Source organism: Psammomys obesus, unplaced genomic scaffold (genome assembly GCF_907164565.1).
Source record: "Psammomys obesus unplaced genomic scaffold, mPsaObe1.curated_primary_1811, whole genome shotgun sequence".
Taxonomy (NCBI): Eukaryota; Metazoa; Chordata; class Mammalia; order Rodentia; family Muridae; genus Psammomys; species Psammomys obesus.
In genome coordinates this window covers 25,663,815-25,683,700 of record NW_026595981.1, presented here as the reverse complement: position 1 = coordinate 25,683,700, position 19,886 = coordinate 25,663,815, and the positions used below count along the sequence as shown (strand labels likewise).

At 51.8% G+C, this 19,886-nt stretch overlaps 1 protein-coding gene across 3 annotated transcripts in view; it reads left to right on the top strand.

The window, feature by feature from the left end:
• Window positions 1–17,575, top strand: part of Mpp2 (MAGUK p55 scaffold protein 2) — a 30,260-nt gene extending 12,685 nt beyond the window's left edge. For all 3 annotated transcript variants that reach the window (XM_055620150.1, XM_055620151.1, XM_055620152.1), the window contains 10 exons: window positions 11,166–11,318; window positions 11,439–11,588; window positions 11,687–11,914; window positions 12,505–12,636; window positions 12,736–12,841; window positions 12,922–12,990; window positions 13,138–13,299; window positions 13,714–13,916; window positions 14,207–14,335; window positions 15,289–17,575. In XM_055620150.1, coding sequence (XP_055476125.1) covers window positions 11,166–11,318; window positions 11,439–11,588; window positions 11,687–11,914; window positions 12,505–12,636; window positions 12,736–12,841; window positions 12,922–12,990; window positions 13,138–13,299; window positions 13,714–13,916; window positions 14,207–14,335; window positions 15,289–15,465 — 1,509 coding nt within the window. In that variant the 3' untranslated portion in view covers window positions 15,466–17,575. The remainder of the gene's footprint in view (window positions 1–11,165; window positions 11,319–11,438; window positions 11,589–11,686; window positions 11,915–12,504; window positions 12,637–12,735; window positions 12,842–12,921; window positions 12,991–13,137; window positions 13,300–13,713; window positions 13,917–14,206; window positions 14,336–15,288) is intronic.
• The last annotated feature ends 2,311 nt before the right edge of the window (window positions 17,576–19,886 follow it).

Below are 19,886 nucleotides of genomic sequence, written 5' to 3'. Positions count from 1 at the left end.
TGCCACCCTGCCCACCCTGCCCGGCTTGGGGAGAAAGGCCTTATTTTGATGGAGTAGTCCATCGTGGCAGGGAGGGCATGGCAGAGTTGCTGGCTGTGGGAGCATGCGACAGGGCCACCTCATGTCACTGTGGACCAGAACCAGAGAGCAGTTGGAATCAGGGGCTGGGCTATAACTAACTAACTCTTTTCCTTCCTTTCTTCCTTTCTTCCTTTCCTTCCTTCTTTCATCCTTCTTCCTTCCTTCCTCTTCCCTTCTCCTTCTTTTCTCCCTCCCTCCTTCCTCCTCCTTCTTTTGTTATTGAGACAGGATTTTTCTGTGTAGCCCCAGCTGTCCTGGACTCACTCTGCAGCCCAGGCTGACCTTGAACTCAGAGATCTGCCTGCCTCTGCCTCCTGAGTGCTGCGATCAAAGGCGTCCATCTGGCCCACTCCTAGTGTCTTACTTTTGGCAGAGAAGTCCACCCCCTAGAGGCTCCACAGCCCTCATAAGTAGCGCCACCAGCTAGGGGACAAGCTTTCAAAAACATGAGCCCTGGGGGAACATCTCAGGTTTAACCACGGATGTAGTATGCCTGTTGCTCTTGGTGGACATCAGTTGTTTCCTTCTGAGCGGTGGGAGAGGAACGCCTGTTGGTAAGGTGGGGGCGGGTGAGTGTTTACGAATGTGGAAGCGTTGCTGTAGTGGGTTCTTAGCTGTCAGCCTGAAGTTCCTCAGGAGGCTTTGTCCTGTGGCTGGGCTGCAGTGGGTGAGCAGGCAGAGCTTCATCTAGAACAGCGAGGGCACAGGGAAGCCAATAAGACTGGAGCCTTGACAAGGGTATGCAGTGTGGGGAAGGTGTGGCATTGGGTGTGTGTGTGTGTGTGTGTGTGTGTGAAGACAGGGTTTCTCTGTGGCACCTTGGCTGTCCTGGACTTGCTTTGTAGACTAGGCTGATGTTGAACTCACGGCGATCCACCTGCCTCTGCCTCCCCGAGCGCTGGGACTAAAGGCGGGCACCACCATGCCGGGCTTGTGCTGTGGTTTAGTTCTCGTGGCTTTTGTGGGCGAGTTGGGTGGCTTTCCTGGTGTGCACTTGTTCACCTGGGTGAGCTGGGTGGTCTTAGATGGCCTCGACCACGTCTGCATGGAAGGCTGCCATGCTTAAGATGATCGGATCTCTCCCCACATAGTTTCTCAGCCTCTAGGAGGGTGACCCGGTCTCCTCCACATGGTGGCTTCTCCAGTGAGGGGAAGACAAGTTTCAGATCACAGGCCCTGCCAAGACTCTGCTTGCTTGCATGACATTTGCTAATGTCCCAACAGCCCAAGCTAGTCAGTGTTGCTGGAGCCCAGTTGAAGAGTTCTGGAACATTGCTCGCTCTCTGGCATTTGCTTCAGTCCTTGAATTTAATTATGAGCCCCAGAGTTCAAAGGAGAATTTTGTCCTTTGCCAGGATCAGAACACTTGGAGCGGGAGGGTGTGGGAGGAGCTTTGCAGGGAGATGGTTGCAGAGGTTCTGTGGCTGCATCCTGCTGTTGGCGTTGGCTCGGGAGCTAGCAGAACCAGGCAGCTAGCTTTTCCTCCACTAATCAATCGGCTGTGTCCCTGGCCCCCAGCTTCTGGACCCTGCTTTGCTAAGGATGCCTTGAGGGTGTGTGTCAAGGAGTCTTTTGTAGCCAAGGCTGGCCTTGAACTCACTGCGTAGCAGAGGGTGACTTTGGATTCCTGCTTCGACCTTCCCGGTGGTGGGATAATAGACATGCTCTCCTTGTTATGTGACGCTGGGATCCTAGGTGAGACCCCACCAACTGAGAGAGATCCCAGCCTGAGTTGAGCATGCTTTTGGGATCACGTGGTTACTGTGGACATCCGAATGACTCTCCTGGGCCCCCGGTCCAGCGCCTCTAACACTGCTGTGCGTCGCTCAATCACGTCTACAGAAAACAAGAAGAAATCTTTTAGAGAAATCTTGAAGAGACAGCTCGGTGGTTTAGAGCACTTGCTACTCTTGCAGAGGACCCTGGTTTGGCTCCTGGAACCCACATGACAGTTCACAGCCACTTATGACTCCAGTTCCAGGGTAACCAACACTTTATCCAGTTGCCTTAGGCACCACGCACACACAGGTACACATACATAAAGGCAAAACACTAATTAAAACTATGTCACGGTAAATTAAGGCTGAGTAAAAAGTAGTAGATAATATAAATTTTCACTCAGTAAGTAAATTTTCATAAGTGAAAAACAAACAAACAAGAACCCCCAGGATTTTAAATATTCAGCACGATCCTATTTTTCTAAAAGCAAAAATAGCTACAAATTATATTTACTTTGGGACTGTGTAGAATCCATGCAGACGTAGTAATAACACTTAAACAGGAAGCGGGGGAATCGTGAACTCGGGCAATGGCGCTATGGTGGGCGGGGCCCGTGGTTAGATGGAGGATGTTGTTAATTAACTTCCGAGCCACCGTACATGAACCAGTTATGAAAACACATGTTGAGCTCAGCGTTGTGGAGCCATCTCTGAGTTCCTGAGGCCTCCGGAAGTTTGCTGGCAACTGCGATGGAGGCTGAGCATGGTCGGCTCTGGTAAGCCAGCTGTCTTTCAGCACTCAGAAATGCTTTGTATTTGATAGTTCCATAGTAGTCAGGGTTTTCTCTTGGCTGCGGAAGTTGATCTTGGGACTGCCTATGAGTAAGATTCCAGGCAGAAGCCATAGGAATAGAGATGGAGCGGCCTTTGGTGGGGTGATGGGCATTGTATTAGTCAGAGTTCGCTAAAGGAACAAGCTTGGTTGTAGTATATAATCACACATTCCTGGCACATAAATGCCTTTGTTTTTGTTTTTTGTTTTGTTTTGTTTTCTTGCAGCTCAGGATTTGGGCTTCTATATTCCCAAGCATTGGTCTTGGGCACAGAGGTGCCGCAGAGCCAGGAAAGCTCTGTCTCAGCCTCCATGGACTGTGCTAGGCCCAATGACTGAGTTACACAGGGCTCTGGGATGTCCACTCCACACAGGCTTGTTTCTGTCCCAGTGTGCGGCTCCTTTGTCCCTTCAATGGCCTATATTCCGTTAACAGGAACATTGATGGCCAAGCCAAGAGGAAGATGGACCGTTCAGGTGGCCATGTCTGGTGCTGCTCCCTGCCCTGTTTGGGAAAGAGACAGGAGAAAGGACCTGTGTAGCCGTTACTGAGTACCTGTGTGTGCCAGGCATTGTGTCTGTCTCCTCCACTCACTGTATTTTTCTGAGATGTTATTAAAGCTTCATTTCTGGGAGCTGACTCCATCAAATTGCCCTCTGGCCTCCACATGCACTCTGTGGCCTGTCCCCCCCATAAGTAAAATGCAATAAAATAAGTAAATGTAATAAAAATTAAAATTTCTGTCTGTGAAACTGGGTTTGGTGGCTGGCTCATGCATGCCTGAAAAAGTAACTCTATTTGCCTGATGTAATTGTTGTCTCAGAGGCTTGCTGCCTCTCTCTGCTAACCTAAGCCTAGTCCTGGAAGCTTCTAGCCTCTATACAATCTAACCTAGGCCTAGAATGTTTTCAGCCTCTGAGACTTATGTTGAATAAGCTCGCCCTTTCTACTTCTTTCTGAGCTCTGCTGTCTGGCTCAACTCAGCTGTTCTGGCTCAAACTTTCTCTCCCGGCTGACTTACTCAATCTGGCTTTTCTCTTGGCCTCTGGCTTGCTCTGCTTGACCTCAGACCAACTCTAGCAATCTGTTCTAATCTTCTGGCTCCTTCTCATTCTCTTGCTCTTTCTGTTTTCACTTCTTCCTGGCTTGTTCTCTCTCTCTGCGACATCTCTCTGTAAAACTGCCTCTCTGTGCTGCTCCGTTGATTGGCTTCCTTTTCCTCTCTCTCCTTGTGAGAATTGAGCATATCCTCTTCTGTCAAATCTTTCTCTGGTTCATCACCTTTTCTGACACTCAATTAGACATCACTTCAAACATAGGTGCTTCCTTCTACAAACTAACTTTACCTTTATTGTTTGGGATTAAAGGCGTGTACCACGACACCTGGATGTAAGCTTTTCTTTACCTGAAACTTGCTCTATACCAGGCCAGCCTAGAACTCAGAAATCTGCTTTACCCCTGTCTCCTAGGTTTAAATACATTTTTAAAAGATGTCTTTATTTTTATTTTACGTATATATGTGAGTGCCTGCATCTACGTACATACAGCATGCCCATACCTGGTGCCCAATGAGGCTAGAAGAAGAAAGCACTGGCCCTCCTGAAACTCGATTTAGGAGTAGTCATGAGCCATCATGTGTGTTCTGGGAACCAAACCAGGGTCCTCTGCAAGAGCAGCAATCGCTCCAAACTGCAAAGCTGTCTCTCCAGCCCTTGCTTTTCAGACAGCGTCTCTCACATGCACCAGAGCTCATCAGTTTGGCCAGACTGGCTAGGCAATGAGCTTTAGGAATCTTCCTATCTTCTTGTTATCTCCTCACCCCCAACCCCCACGCCCACCCCGGCCGCCCCAGGGCTCGTATCGCAGGCACACACCTTGCTTCCACCTTTATACATTTATTTGTCTTCGGCATCTAAATTCAGCTCCTCATGTTTGCACAGCAGGAACTTTCCTGACAGCCATGCCCCAGCCTCCTAATGTGAAGGTTTAATAACCAGCATTGAGGCATCCTGACAGGCAGCTTTGAAGATATCAAAGTAGATCCACAGTTCACACCAAAACATCAGAATAATCTTCAAGCAGATCGGAGGTCTAAGTGTGAAATTTTGCACCCTGGAAGAAAACAGATCTGTGTATGGGAACCACCCCTCCCAACCTCAAAATTCAGATGCATGGGAGATGAATAAATTCAGCCGTATTAAACGTATTTCTTTTGCAAGGCGAAAACTGCCATAAGCAGAATCCGAAGATAAATGACAAGCTAGAGAAAGATGATTTGCAAAAGATGTCACAAATAAAGGGCTAATCATCTCAATATAGAGAGAACATTTAAAAATGGGAAAGGGGGGGGGAAGGAAAACCAAATAGAAAAATTGGCAGAAGATATGAACAGACAGTTCACACAAGAAGATACACAGATGGTCTTTAAACATACAAAGAGGTGCTTGGCTGTACTGGCAATAAGCAAAATGCAAATAAGCCCCGCTGGCAGATCGTTTCCTATGGGAGTGACTGGCAGGCCCTCAGAAGTCTGATCAGTACGGGGGAGGAGCTTCGGAGACATTTCACAGGTAATGCAGGTGGCAGAGGAGGCTGGCTGCAGCTCCAGGGTATCAGAGACATTTGCTTGACCCCACCAGACATCCAGCAACGGACTTAGGACACAGAGCACCGTGCCCTGGTTATTTACCAGTCTTATTGCAATAGCAAAGTATTAGGAGAAAACCAAAATATACAGAGACCGGCTGAGAAAGTTGCAGGACTCCAAGTGTGCCGTGGTGTTTTGTGCAGTCGTAATAAAAGTAATCGTGACGGAGGAAAATCTCCGTCTGTGGCACCAGGTGTGACCTAGAGAGAATTGCTAGGTTGGAAGCCCAGCCAACAGCCTGGTGTGGTGATGTTCGCCTTTAATCCCAGCACTTGGGAGGCAGAGGCAGAGGCAGAGGCAGGAGGGTCTCTGTGAGTTCAGTGAGTTCAGGTCAGCCTTGGTTACATAGGGAGACCCTGTCTCAAACAAATAAAGAACCACCCGGTAAGAGGGGCTGGAGAGCCGGCTTAGCAGTTAGGAGCAGTGGCTGGTTTTCCAGACCACTCAGGTTTGATCCCAGCACCCACATAGCGGCTCACGACACCCTCTTCTGGTCTCTGTGGGCACCACATGCAGATGGTGCACAGACTACAGGCAAAACACTCACACAGATAAAATAAAAATGAGTAAGATCTAAAAATAAAACCCCAAGCAAACACAAAAGAAAGAAAACAGGACAAGAAGTAAAGAAATTAACATTCTGTGGAAACAGCATAATCTCTAAAGTGGCGAAATGGTCCCTTCTGGATGTGTGTGTGAGCACCGGTGATGGATCTGGGACCCTGAGCTGACATTTTAGGGTAGGTTTGAAAATTGAGCTATATCCATACACAAATTAAAAACAAAGTTAAGTGGGGGGAGGCATAAAGATAAGGGAAGATAGATTCGTCTATCCAGCTATTAAATTTCGTTGCTTGTACAGAAATGGTATTAATTTAGGTGACTTCTGAAGTGTTCCAACGACACACTGTAGCCCTTTCGAGGAGCCCTCAGTGTGGCAGTATTAACAGGTGCGTCCTTCAGAGCGCAGTTAGCTCATGAGGGTGAAGTCCTTCCCAGTGAGATTAGCAGCCTTACAGGCCGCTGGACAGTGTTAGTGTGGCTCTTTCCAAAGCCTTCTGACCGCTCTGGGAGGCATGAGTTCAGTACTTTGGCCTCTAACCTTCCTGCCTGCACGACTCTAATTACTTCCCGTTGTTTGTAAGTTACTCGGTATCAAGGTGGTTTTGTTGTTGATGTTGTTTTGGTGCTGCTGAGGACCAAACCCAGAGCCTCTGAGCTACATTATCACTGAGCTACATTCCCAGCCTTCAGACTCAAGTTATTTTCGGTTATAGCAGTAAAGATGTTTCAAGATAATACTTGTCTCAGTTACTGTTTTATTGCTGGGAAGAGTCACCGTGGCCGAGCAACTCTTACAAAGGAGAACATTTCATTAGGTCTGGCTTACAGTTTAGTCCGTTATCATCATGGCAGGAAGCATGGCGGCAGGCAGGCAGACACGGCGCTGGGGAAGGAGCTCGGGGTTCTATGTCTTGATCTGAAGGCAGCAGAAGGGAACTGGGTGGAGCTTGAGCATAGGAGACCTCAAAGTCAGCCCTACCGCGACACACTTCCTCCAACAAGGCCACGCCGCCTGATAGTGCTACTTCCTATGGGCCAAGCACTCAAACACATGAATATATGGGGGGGGGGGGGCATGTCTATCCAAACTACCAAAAAACTTAAAGTGAAATGCTTAAATTAAAAAAAAAAAAAAAAAAAGAGCTGGCACTCAGGGAGATAGAGGCAGGCAGTTACTGTAAGTTTGAGGCCGGTCTGATCTACAGAGTGAGTCCAGGACAGCCAAGGCTACACAGAGAAACCCTGTCTCAAAAAGCAAAACAAAGAGAGGGAGGCAGTGGCTCATGCCTTTAATTCCAGCATTTGGGAGGCAGAGGCGGGTGGATCTCTGACTTTGAGGCCAGCTTGGCCTACAGAGTGAGATGGAGGACAGCCAGGGCTACACAGAGAAACCTATCTCAAAACAGAACAAAACAAAACAAAACAAAACAAATTTGAGTTCCTCAGATCTGGCATCCACGTCTTCAGTGTTCACCACCACGAATGGCTGGTGGCTTCCGTGTTAGACAACGCAGAGAACATTTTCACTCATGAGCACATTTTGTAGACATCAGTCTTGTAAGGACGGAGAGATGTCAGGACACAGGAGTACTCAGCTCTCTAATGCATTCAAGGCCAGCCTGGTCTACATAGCAAGTTCCAGGCCAGCCAAAGCTACGTAGTGAGACATTGTTGTTGTTTTAGAACAAACAAACAACCCCCTCCCCTACAGAAGACCAAAGAGAGCTCTAGCTCACCTCCATCTTCACTTAGTTGAGCAAAAAGTTAAGTGATCGCTGTGATTGGAAATGAGTTCTCGCTAGGGAAACATAGAACGTAGAGGCCGGAATGTGGAGTGGAGAAATGTAAGGACAATCCTGTAGAATTATCTTTTTATTTATTTATTTATTTATTATTTTTTTATTTGAGACAGGGTTTCTCTGTGTAGCCTTGGCTGTCCTGTAATCACTTTGTAGACCAGGCTGGCCTCGAACTCAAGGAGATCTGCCTGCCTCTGCCTCCTTGAGTGCCGGGATCACAGGTGTGTGCCTCTGCCCCCAGCTTGAATTATCTTAGTGGAAACCACCAATATCGACCATTAAGGAAATGGCACACAGAGACCAGTGAGATGGCTTAGGGGGTTAAAGTGCTCATCACGCAAGCCTGATGACCTTAGATTGATCCCTGAAAGCCCATTGTAAACGCAGAGGGAGAGAACCAGCGCCATGAAGTCGCCCTCTGACCTCCACTTGTATGCTGTGGCAGACTCTCAAACACACACACACACACCACCACACACCATGGCAATAAAATACAGATAAACAATACAAAAGAAGCAACAAGTACCGAGAGGCAGTCTTGGTTTCTGGATTCCAGTCCCTGACAAAGGACTCTGGAGAAGCGGTTGGTGTCAGACCTGGGTTAGGGAAAGCGTTAGGTGAGCCTGCAGCAGAAGGGAGGAGGGTTGCTCTCGGATGGATGGACCCTTGTCAGCAGTACGCAGGTGTTACGGGTTTCTGTTGTCACCGTGTTCTTCCCTACATCAGCCCAGCATGACAAGGCCTCTCTCTCTGGACCCCTCTCCCCAGGATAATAACCCCTTCCTGACAAAAGAGCCTGGACATACGGGTGAGCGCACCCAAGCGTTTACAGCTCCTTCTGTCTGGCCATCCAGCGGCAGTCTGTTGTCATGCCCGTTTGAACAAGACAGGAACCAGGAGCTAGGGTGCTGGCAGTGTGGCAGTGCCGACGCCATCCCCCATCACCCCTCCCACTTTGGGCGCCACTTGGAGCTTGCCTTTTCTACAACCCGGGCTCTTTTCCCAACCCTTTATCCCCTCCAGTTTCACCTTCTCTCACTAGATAGGAGAGAATAAATAGAAGAGGGCGAGAGAGAGAGAGAGAGAGAGAGAGAGAGAGATATCCTTGAACCAAGTTCTTTCTTCTTGTTTCTTCTTTGAGCATGAGAGAGAGATCCTTGAACTGATTTCTTTCTTCTTGTTTCTTCTTTGAGCACGACTACTAACAAACTGCCCTCAACCCCCACTCCCAACGACCACCAACCACCAACCCCACCTGTCGAGACCCTAGCATTTATATACCCTCTGAGAAGTTCCCAGAATTCCAAACATCACACAGTATTAGAGACTCTCTGCAGCTGGCAAGACTGCCAGAGCGCGAGGCAAATCATAGTCAGGTGTTTCGGGCAGTCTGAAGCAGTCCCATAACCCCCTCACCTGGGGTGAAAACGGAAGTACAAAGCCAAACATCCAGCATATCAGATATTTACAGTTCGTAACAGTAGCAACATCAACGTTACAAAGTAGCAATGGAAATAATTTTATGGTTGGGTGGTCACCACAACATGAAGAGCTGTATTAAAGGGTCGCAGCGTTTGGAAGCCTGAGAACCACTGCCCTAAGCCGTCCTGATGAAGCTAATGTCTAATCAGACAAACAAACAAACAAACAAACAAACAAATAAAAGACACAGAAATAGAAGGAAACTAGTTGTAAAGAGGAAGGGATCCATGGAAGAAGGAAGGAGACAAGGTAGGGTAGTACGGAGTAAAATAAGATCAAAACATGTAACATAGGGCTGGAGAGATGGCTCAGTGGTCAGAGCACTGGCTGCTCTCCCAGAGGACCCAGGTTTGATTCCCAGCAGCCACATGGCAGCTCACAACTCCAGACCTAGGAGATCAAGGCCCTCTGGCCTCCCAAGGCACTGCTTTCATGTGGTGCACAGACATGCATGCTGGCAAAACAGTCATACACACAAAACAGGAAAAATACATAGAATGTCATAATGGAGCCCATCATGTATAACTTATAAACACACGCACACACATACTGATGAAACATTTTAAAAACCACCTAATTTTTCCGCTAAGGTGTAGATAGTAAGTACCTTGGGTTTTTCAGGCTGTGTACTCTCAGACACAACTCTTTAACTCCGCCACATAGCATGAAAACTGCCTTAAGACAACATTCAGGCAAGTGAGTAGGGCTGTTTAAAAACAAAACTATGAATGGACCAAAAAAAAAAAAATGTTGATAGCAATACCCAGAGAACAGAGTCAGGGTTGGAGAGAGAGAGAGAGAAAGGAAACATTTTTCTTCTCTCTCTCTCTCTCTCTCTCTCTCTCTCTCTCTCTGTGTGTGTGTGTGTGTGTGTCTGCATGGACACACACGTGTGGGTGGCCGCACTTGCACATGTGTGTGGTATGTGTGAGGTTGGGAGTCATCCTCCATGGCTCTCCCACCTTCACTGAGGCAGAGTCTCTGAAGAAGCCTAGAACTCACCCACGTGTCTGGCCTCTCTGGCCAGTTTGTTCTGAGGGGCCCCTGTCATGCAAGGCTGGGATGGCAGACCATCTGCTGCCCCTTGGAGAGTTCATGTGGGTTCTGGGGATTAGAGCCCCGTCCTCATGCTTCAGTCTGAGCTATCTCGCCAGCCAGCCCAGGGAAGCGCTCTCTCTCTCTCCCCCAGTAGAATGTCAATCAAAACGTGGAAGGTTCTTAGGTACTTGATGCCCAGCTTTGGCTGGGATAACAGATTCAGGCAAGGGTCACGGGCGGATGCCAGATCCACTGGGGACCAGGACAGTCACAGTCTCAAGGCGTGGGAAAGGCACAGCTCCCCAGTGTGAAACCAAGCGTAACCATGAAAAAAAAAAAAATCAGACCAATCCAGTCGTGGCCCACTCGCTCAACCAATACCCAGACTCTTTAAAAGCACTGAGCCCGGAGGCCAAAGTTCAAGTCACCACGACCTTGGGGAAGTTACTTTACCTCCACGGCTTTCTTAGCCACCTTAAACTACAAGATGTGTAAAGTCCCGTCCAACCATGATGTTGATGGAACTTACATTACCTTGGGAGATGGGGACAGCGTGATAATATTTGATGGCCCTGTGAGTCAGGAGGATAGAAACAGAAGTCTGTCTTTGGGATTGTCTTACCACAAACTGAGCCTTTTTTGTTTGTTTTTCGAGATAGGGTTTGTCTGTGTAGCCTTGGCTGCCCTGGACTCACTTTGTAGACCAGGCTGGCCTCGAACCCACAGAGATCCATCTGCCTCTGCCTCCCTAGTGCTGGAGTTAAAGGCGAGCGCCACCACAGCCCGGCTTATAAACTGAGTCTTAATCATCACTGCTGGAGAGAGGAGAACAGAGGACACCTGAATGTGATTGTGTGTGTCTGTGTGTCTGTGTCTCGGGTAGCTGACTTACACATAGCAGAGCGACCTCACAGGGGGTGTCTGGGAAGGATTAGGGGCTCGGAGCCAGAGGAGGAGCGCGGGGACTCGTGGGGGCCTTATCTGTGCTGCTTCCACACCCCAGGCCCACGAGAGGCTGGAAGAGACCAAGTTGGAGGCCGTTCGGGATAACAACCTGGAGCTGGTGCAGGAAATCCTGCGGGACCTGGCAGAGCTGGCGGAGCAGAGCAGCACCGCGGCGGAGCTGACGCGGATCCTCCAGGAGCCCCACTTCCAGGTTCCGGTTCCGGGCTGCTGGCTGCGGAGGGTGGGGTGGGCATCTTCCTGGCAGGAACCTGGCTGCGAAGCCAGCATTGGGCATTTCCCCACTGGCCCTTCTCCTTCCATCGCTTTTCAGTCCCTTCTGGAGACACATGACTCAGTGGCCTCAAAGACCTACGAGACGCCACCCCCCAGCCCGGGTCTGGATCCCACGTTCAGCAACCAGCCGGTACCTCCCGATGCCGTGCGCATGGTGGGCATCCGCAAGACTGCGGGAGAGCATCTGGTGAGATGAGGGTGGGGACGGGAAGGGGGCGGGGCTCACCAGGAGCCCCCCTTTGAAGACTGGGAGCAGAGATAGCCTTACTCCTTTGATTCCCCCAGGGCGTGACATTCCGGGTGGAGGGCGGCGAGTTGGTGATTGCCCGCATTCTGCACGGGGGAATGGTGGCTCAGCAGGGCCTGCTGCACGTGGGTGACATCATCAAGGAAGTGAACGGGCAGCCGGTGGGCAGCGATCCCCGGGCGCTGCAGGAGCTCCTGCGCAGCGCCAGTGGCAGCGTCATCCTCAAGATACTGCCCAGCTACCAGGAACCCCACCTCCCCCGACAGGTGGGCCTGTCTGCATGGACCCCACTGGAGCTCAAGGCCGCGGGGGCGGCCGGGCCTAGGAAGTCCTTCCTAAGTGTGATAGAGATTGTCTTGAGTGTTCTGAGTGTGCAAAGACGTGCAGATCTCTGTGGCCTTTGCGCCGTGTGTGTGTGTGTGTGTGTGTGTGTGTGTGTGTGTGTGTGTGCAAGACCTCACCCTGAAGGCCTGTGTAAGGTGGGCGTCGCTCTGCCCCGGAAGCTGCGTCCTTCTTGGTGGATCGTGGAGCTCAGCGGCCTCCCTGGCTTTCAAACTCTCCTGAGGGCTGTCCTCTGGATGGTGGAATTAAGAATTCAGGGTGAGGTGCCTGAGTCCACCTTTTTTTTTGTTTCCCCCTGTGGCGTGACCGAAGGGCAGTTCTTCAATTGCTCAATCTGAATCTTTGCGTTTCACTTTTCAAGAGGAGAGTAGGACCAGGAAGGTGGGGTAGTTAGGCCTGGAGACATCACTCCTCCAGGGAGAGGGGTGTGTGTGTGTGGACCGTCCTCCAAACACCCTTCCCTTGGAGACACACTCTATCTGATATCTTAACTCTTCCCAAATCCCCGGCTCAGGTATTTGTGAAATGCCACTTCGACTATGACCCAGCGAGGGACAGCCTCATCCCCTGCAAGGAAGCGGGCCTGCGCTTCAGCGCTGGGGACTTGCTCCAGATCGTAAACCAAGATGATGCCAACTGGTGGCAGGTGAGCCCCGGGTCACGCCTGCAGCGTCTCCTGCAGAAGGGGCGGGGCGCAGGAGAGGGTCCTCTCACCCAGGGAGGCCTGTGGCTTGGGCTGTTTCAGGCGTGCCACGTGGAAGGGGGCAGCGCCGGGCTCATCCCCAGCCAGTTGTTGGAGGAGAAGCGGAAAGCCTTTGTCAAGCGGGACCTGGAACTGACCCCGACCTCAGGTAGCAAACGCCTCCTCCACCTCAGGCCTGGTTTAAGACCCGGCCTGGCCCAGCTTGCTTACTTATTTCCTTGTGGCCAGGGACCCTGTGCGGCAGCCTTTCGGGAAAGAAAAAGAAGCGAATGATGTATCTGACCACCAAGAACGCAGGTGGGTCTTGTCCCGGTGGCCTAAGTGACCTCCCTGTTTCCCTGGCCGCAAGCATTTTTTTTTAACCCTTCATGCACTCTGAGAGCCCCCCCCCCCGCCCCGCCCCACGGGACAGCCCGGTGAGCCCCGCCATCTCCCTGTGCCCAGAGTTTGACCGCCACGAGCTGCTCATCTATGAGGAGGTAGCCCGCATGCCCCCGTTCCGCCGGAAAACCCTGGTGCTGATCGGCGCGCAGGGTGTGGGCCGGCGCAGCCTGAAAAATAAGCTCATTCTGTGGGATCCAGACCGCTACGGCACCACGGTGCCCTGTGAGTGGGGGCCGTGGAGCAGGAGGTGCGGGGGTGGGCGGGGGAGGGGAAGGGGGTGGCGGGGGAGGGGTGCTGAACAGCTCTGAGCGAGCACCGTCGAGGGCCACCAGGTCAGGCGGTTCCTTTGGGCGTGTGGTGCGCGCCCCCTGTGGGTGGACGGGGAACTGCAGGCTCAGGGTCTGGCGAAGGGGCTGGCTCTGTTGCAGGATTTCTCGGGTTTTTAAAGTGTCTGTCTGCTTTGGGATGTGGTGAAACAGAGGCGTTGAACTGTACGAGGCCTTACGGCAGACAGGGCTTCTGAGTGATGGGACAGCAGGAGGTGAAGGTGGGTGATGGTTCCTGGAGGCAGAAACGAGAACCGTCTCTTGACCCTTGCTGTGAGGCCACCCTTCTCTCCCTCCCCCGCCCTCCCAGACACATCCCGGAGGCCCAAGGACTCAGAACGGGAAGGGCAGGGCTACAGCTTTGTGTCTCGTGGGGAGATGGAGGCCGATATCCGCGCCGGGCGGTACCTGGAACACGGCGAGTACGAGGGCAACCTGTATGGGACTCGGATTGACTCCATCCGGGGCGTGGTCGCCTCCGGCAAGGTGTGCGTGCTGGACGTCAACCCCCAGGTACTGTCTAGCCCTTCCCGTCTGGTCCCCTCAGCAACCCCCGTAAACCTTGTGACGTTCGTGTTCCCCCCAACTAGGGACCCAGATCTCTTTTCCCACTTCCTAGATTCCTGGCCCCCCCCCCCCCCCGGTCTCCTTCAGTTGGTCGGTGTCTGGTCCCTCGCCAGCCACCTTGTGATTCTCAGGACCCAGAAACCCCAGGCACCCCCAGAATCCACTCTCAGGTGCCCACCCTGTCACCCACGCGTGTTTCCTGTTCCCTACGCTCCCACCCTCGTCTTTTCCTGCAGGCCGTGAAGGTCCTAAGGACAGCTGAGTTTGTCCCTTATGTGGTGTTCATCGAGGCTCCTGACTTCGAGACCCTGCGGGCCATGAACCGGGCTGCACTGGAGAGTGGCGTGTCCACCAAGCAGCTGACGGTGAGGGGATCTGAGTGGCTGGGAGGCGGGCCGGTTTCGGGTTGTCTGGTGGTAGAGCTTAGAGAGGTGGGGCTTTTGGTCAGCGATTTGTGTGAAAAGGCTGAGAGGAGCACAGATGGAGCCGGGGACACAGAACTTCGATGCCAGGCCTACCACAGGTACACTCTTCAGAGAGACAGTGCTGGCCAAAGAAGTCCCAGAGGGCCAGTGGAAGAGCTGGGGCAGGGGAAGGTTCTGGAGGAAACTTGGGCCTTCATACAGCATCCCCCCAGGAAGAGGGCTTGCCGAGCTCCGAGTTCAAGGCTCCGCCTGTTCCATGCCTGTTCCATGCCTGTTACCATGGCCTCTAGGTTGGGCTCGCATCTTCTGATGACCCGATCCTGGCTCTGGGCACCGTGGCCCTGGCAACCAATGCAGCTAGAGCCTGTGAGACACAGCTTCCCTCAGCTTGGTTAAGTCGGCTGTCCAAGCAGTTCCCTGGCCGCTTCCCTGTTAGCTTCCTTTACCTCCCGGGTGGGGAATTGCCCTGCTACCTGGAAAGTCCTGATGCCACCTCGTAGCTATAGGAAGGGGTTTGGTCAGGCTGCGGGGAGCTCTGGCTGGAATCGGGCCCGTCCCTGTTGAGCCGCCGACTCCCTGTGACCTCTTTGTACCTGAGCTTTGCGTTATTAACGGGGGACAATTGGCCCTCTTGTGGAGTGCGGTGAAGAGCCTGTGGGTTGCTGAATGGTTAGAGTCCCACTTGTCACTTACAACAGCTTATTTCCTGCCTTTCTTCCTTCCTCCCTCCCAGCTTGACATGGGCACACAGCCATGGTGTGTGTGTGTGGGGGGGGGTGCACGGGGAATTTACACCACTGTGGCCGAGCTCTGGGCTGAGGTAGACGGGCTGAGGTCCCTCTGATGAAGGCAGTGAGTTGGAGGTGCTGACCGAAGCCCCTTGTGCCGGACAGGAGGCGGATCTGAGGCGGACGGTAGAGGAGAGCAGCCGTATCCAGAGGGGCTATGGGCATTACTTCGACCTCAGCCTGGTCAACAGCAACCTGGAGAGGACCTTCCGTGAGCTCCAGGCTGCTATGGAGAAGCTTCGGTCGGAGCCCCAGTGGGTGCCGGTCAGCTGGGTGTACTGAGCCCTGCTCTGGACCTTGTCCCTTGCCTGGTTGGGAATCCATCCTTCACCTGTGACACTCCCCCATTCCCGCTAACGCTCTTCACCCTCCATCTCCAGGCTTTCCCCCCCCTGGGTCACAGCGCCCGGTAGGGGGCTGGCTTCAGTACAGAGGTGTGTACTGCCAGGGAGGGAGGTGTTCATGGGGTACCCCTGTACCCAGGTGCTGCCCACTCCCTCTGCCCCCTGGCCACCAGACATCCCTTTCTAAGGATCATGCTGTGTCCAGGAGCATCTCAGAGTCACTCCCGTAATGTTCAGTCCAGGAAAGAGCAGAGCTGCTTGGGGCCTTGTGGTCGGCCCCAGACACTGGAAGGAGACACTGCCAGCTTTTTCTTCCCCGGGGGCTGGCCATACCCACCAGCTCCCCGGCCCCTCCCATCCCTTACTCTCGTCCCAGGACCAGCCTTGGGTACTCAGCCCACTAATAGCTAGGCAGACCCGGGCAGTGGTTCCAGTCTGGACCATTTTAGAGGCTGGGGACGCCTGGTCGTGAGCTAGTCGCTGCAGCTGGTGACGCAGGCCTCGGCTCTCTGAGGAGCAGACACAGCCTGGTCCCTCCTTTATTCCCAGCTTCTCACTGCCAAAGTCTCTCCACAGACCTTCTCAAGATGTCCGTCTTCTGTAAGCCCTGCTCCCCAAACAGGGCAACTGGTGGGTGGCAGTAGGCTTAGCCCAGGCTGGAAATGGAAAGTTGAACCCTCTGTTGTCGGGACCAAAAGTACTCCAGGCGCCACAGCCCACACTTTGGTTCTCTTCAGGCTCTTCTCTGGATGGATCTAAGTGGCCCGCTGGCATTAGGGCTGAGGAGGGGTGGCAGCTTGGAACCAGACAGATTAGCTTTAGCTTGGGGGGGGGGCAGAGTAGTGCTTTCTCTTGGTGGTGGCTCTTTGAGGCCCCCTCATGGATTTCCCTCAGCTTCTCCTCCCCATTTCTTACAAGCCCCCATCCCAGACCCCAGAGCCTGGAACTTTCCTCTACTGTCCTATTGTCCCCTAGCCTAAGTACCAGCCTTTAGTCCTTAGGGAGGATGGTTTTGTAAAATACCGTAATCCTTTTACGAACCACATCCTTGACATCTGGAGACATCTCATCCTTCATTCTTGAGGGGCCCCCTGTCCTCACAGGGGACCCCCGGCACCCCTACCCTGTGCCTCCCAGTTCTCCTGCGTGTCAGTCTTTGCTGCAGCGTCAGCCCAAGCTGGCCCCTGAACCACTGTGTGCCCATTTCCTAGGGAAGGGGGTGGGGAGGGAAAAGAAAGACTATTTATTACAAATGCTAGAAATATATTTATTATATTAGGAATCTCATTTGCATAGGCATCAGACGTGCCAATGAGACTAGAGGTGGGCCTGCCCGCTGCTCATTTGCATAGCGCTGCTATCCACTGCTCAGTCATTTTCCCGCCTTGGTTTTCCATTTAGTCCGTGTCCTTTTCTTCAGTTCAGTATCTTGCTGGGACCCTGACGCTTACTTAGCTGAAGCGGACTGGTTGTGGGAGGGAAATGGCTTATTTCCCTGCTTGCCGGTTCCATCCTCCCCTGGAGGATGAGTGTAGGGTCGGAGAATCATCTGTGACAGCCCCTGATCCCTTTGATTAACCCACAAAGCCCCCCTGACCAAAAGACCATGGCCTCTGATAGAGATCTGGTTGGTGCCATGCTGGAGACTTGGTACCATTTCATCCCTCAGGATATCCGGTGTGGTAGCAACTCCCACATCCTCCTCTCCGGGAATGTGCAAGGGGCAGGGCTGGGCCCCTCCTCTTTGAACAGCCTCCTACCTCTCCCGCTGAATCTAGCTCTACTCCCCATCCAAGCACTGACCAGGTGGGAAGAGAGACTGTGGGCCTTCTCGGCTCACCGGCTGGAGGGCCTGGGTTAGGACATGCTCGTGCCCAGCAAGCTAGCTCTGTGCCTGTCCCCCCTCCCTCCCACCAGGACCACAGGAGAAGGAGGGCCCTGCCCCCATGGTCCATCAGCCTCAGCCCATTACTCTTCCTTTGTTCCCCCCACCGGCCATCCAATTCTTAAGTTTTCTTTTTTTTCCTTTGATTAAATGCAAAAGCAAATGTTTCTGGGCTCTGTTTGTCTCTGTTTGGGGTTGAGTAGATATTTTGGGGAGAAGGTGAGGGTTAGGGAATACAGCACAGATGATTCCAGAATAGAAGATGGACTGACATGCGTCTGTGCATCTACTATGGTGTCTTCTTCGCCTGTCTTGCCCTCTTTGTGCTCTTATCTGCAGACAGGGCTCCTTCTGAGTGCTTATGCCTGGGAGTTGGTGAGACATCAAAGGGACAGAGGCCTCAGGGACTCGACGGCCAATCCACACGTGGAACTTGTGTGGCCTCCCACAGACGTCCCTGCCTCCCTAGACCTTGGCTTTGTCCTCTGTAACAGCGTCACAGTGCCTCAGCAATAACGCTCATGGCTTCTAGGGGCTCACCTCGGGGCAGATGATTCCAAAATGTTAGTCTTTTGATCCCCAGAACAGCAACAACAAAACCGTCACCCAGGTCACCCACGTGATGCCGCCACAGAGTGTGTGTGGTCCAGGGGAGCAATCTCCCTCTCCACCTGGAGTTCTTCAGGAGGGAATGGTGATATACCACCCCTCCACCCTCACTGCAGATTTCTCTGCAGAGGACGCTTGTACATCAGAACCTAGTCCCCAGCCCCAGGATACCGAATGGAAGGCTGGGGAATGTCATCTTCCTGTGTGCTCTGGATGAGTGAGCAGCAGCCAGCAGATTTCAGTGCCGCTGAGCATGGACCCCGTGAGGTCGCGTGTTTTAGAAGTTCCCAAGTGATTCAAAGGTGTGACCAGGTTTGCTGGCCACTGTTGTTATTATTATTATTATTTTGCCACTCTTTTGGATGTGGATGAAACATCTTTTTAGCTTCAATATATTTAGCATCAATATATTTTCCTAAATAAAAGACAGATGATCTTTTTTTTTTTTTCTATTTTTTTAGACAGGGTTTCTCTGTGTAGCCCTGGCTGCTCTGGAACTCGCTATGTAGACCAGGCTAGCCTCTAATTCACTTGCTTCTGCCTCCTGGGATTAAAAGTGTGCACTTTTGTTGTTGTTGTTGTTAGCTTTTTAAAAATATAACTTTAAAAATTTTACACAAAGCAATTATGCCATTGAGATAAGGGGGAGGGTGCTTCTCTTCCATCAGTTGCTCTAAAACACCATCATGCTTTAATTTATGTTGTGTCCCATCACACAGCACAGACCAGCCTAGAACTTGGAATTCTTCTACCTCAGCCTCCTAAGTACTGGGATTACAGGTGTGCACTACTCTGTCAGGTTGGAGAGTCCACTTTGGATGACCTTTTTGGGTGAACCCTGCTATCTGACTGCCTGGGGCCACTGTGTATCCAAATCTCTAATGTATTAATAGAGTTGCATGGCCTATGTTCTTGTAGGTACAGGCTGTGTGTGTGTGTTCCCTTGTCCATATCTACCTGTACAGGCCAGAGGTCTACATCCATGTCTTCCTCTAGTTTTGAGATGGTCTTTCACTGAATCTAGAGGTTGATATTTTGGCTGGCACGCTCCTGGGATTCACCATCTTCCCTCCACTCCAATACTGGGGCTATAGACTCGCAAGGATGTTTTTCCTAGGGGCCTGCCTGACTCCAGGTCCTCTTGCTTGCACAGCAAATACTTTACCTACCGAGTCATTCCTCCAGGAGAGGTTAGAAGAGGAGAGAGAAGAGGCAAAGGGACTGGAGAAGGTTAGGGAAAGAAGACAACATTCAGCCAGGCATGGTGGCGCACACCTGTAACCCCAGCATTCTGGGAGGCAGAGGCAGGCAGATCTCTGTGAGGTCAAGGCCAGCCTGGCCAAGGGTACACAGAGAAACCCTGTCTCAACAACATTCTCTTCCTCAGGACCACGTTTCCACACAGGCAAATCCTAGAGAGTTAAAGCCCCTACACAAAGATTCACCCTGAAAATTAAACAGCTAGTAGTAGCAGGACTTTTGGCTACTTTGTGAGTTTTGTTTTGTTTTGTTTTCCTTCCACCCTTTAAACCCACTAACACTAGATAGGAGAGAAAAAAAAGGATAGAGGGGAAAAGGAACATCGTTATCATTAGACTGCTTCCTGCTGATGAGGGCCATCAGGTTCCTTGGGAAAAGTTTAATCTTCACTGTCAGGGTATCTATTTTTTTTTCTTCTTGTTTTGTCTTTGCACACGACTGCTTAAAAAAAAAAAAAAACTGCAACCGACAGCTTCCAACCGACAACCCACACTGCTCTTGGGGCCCTAGCGTTTATCTACCCTCTGAATTCAGAGCCCCCAGGATTCCAAATGTCATGTGGAGAATCTACCTGCAACACTCCTGCTATAGCACGAGGCTACGGC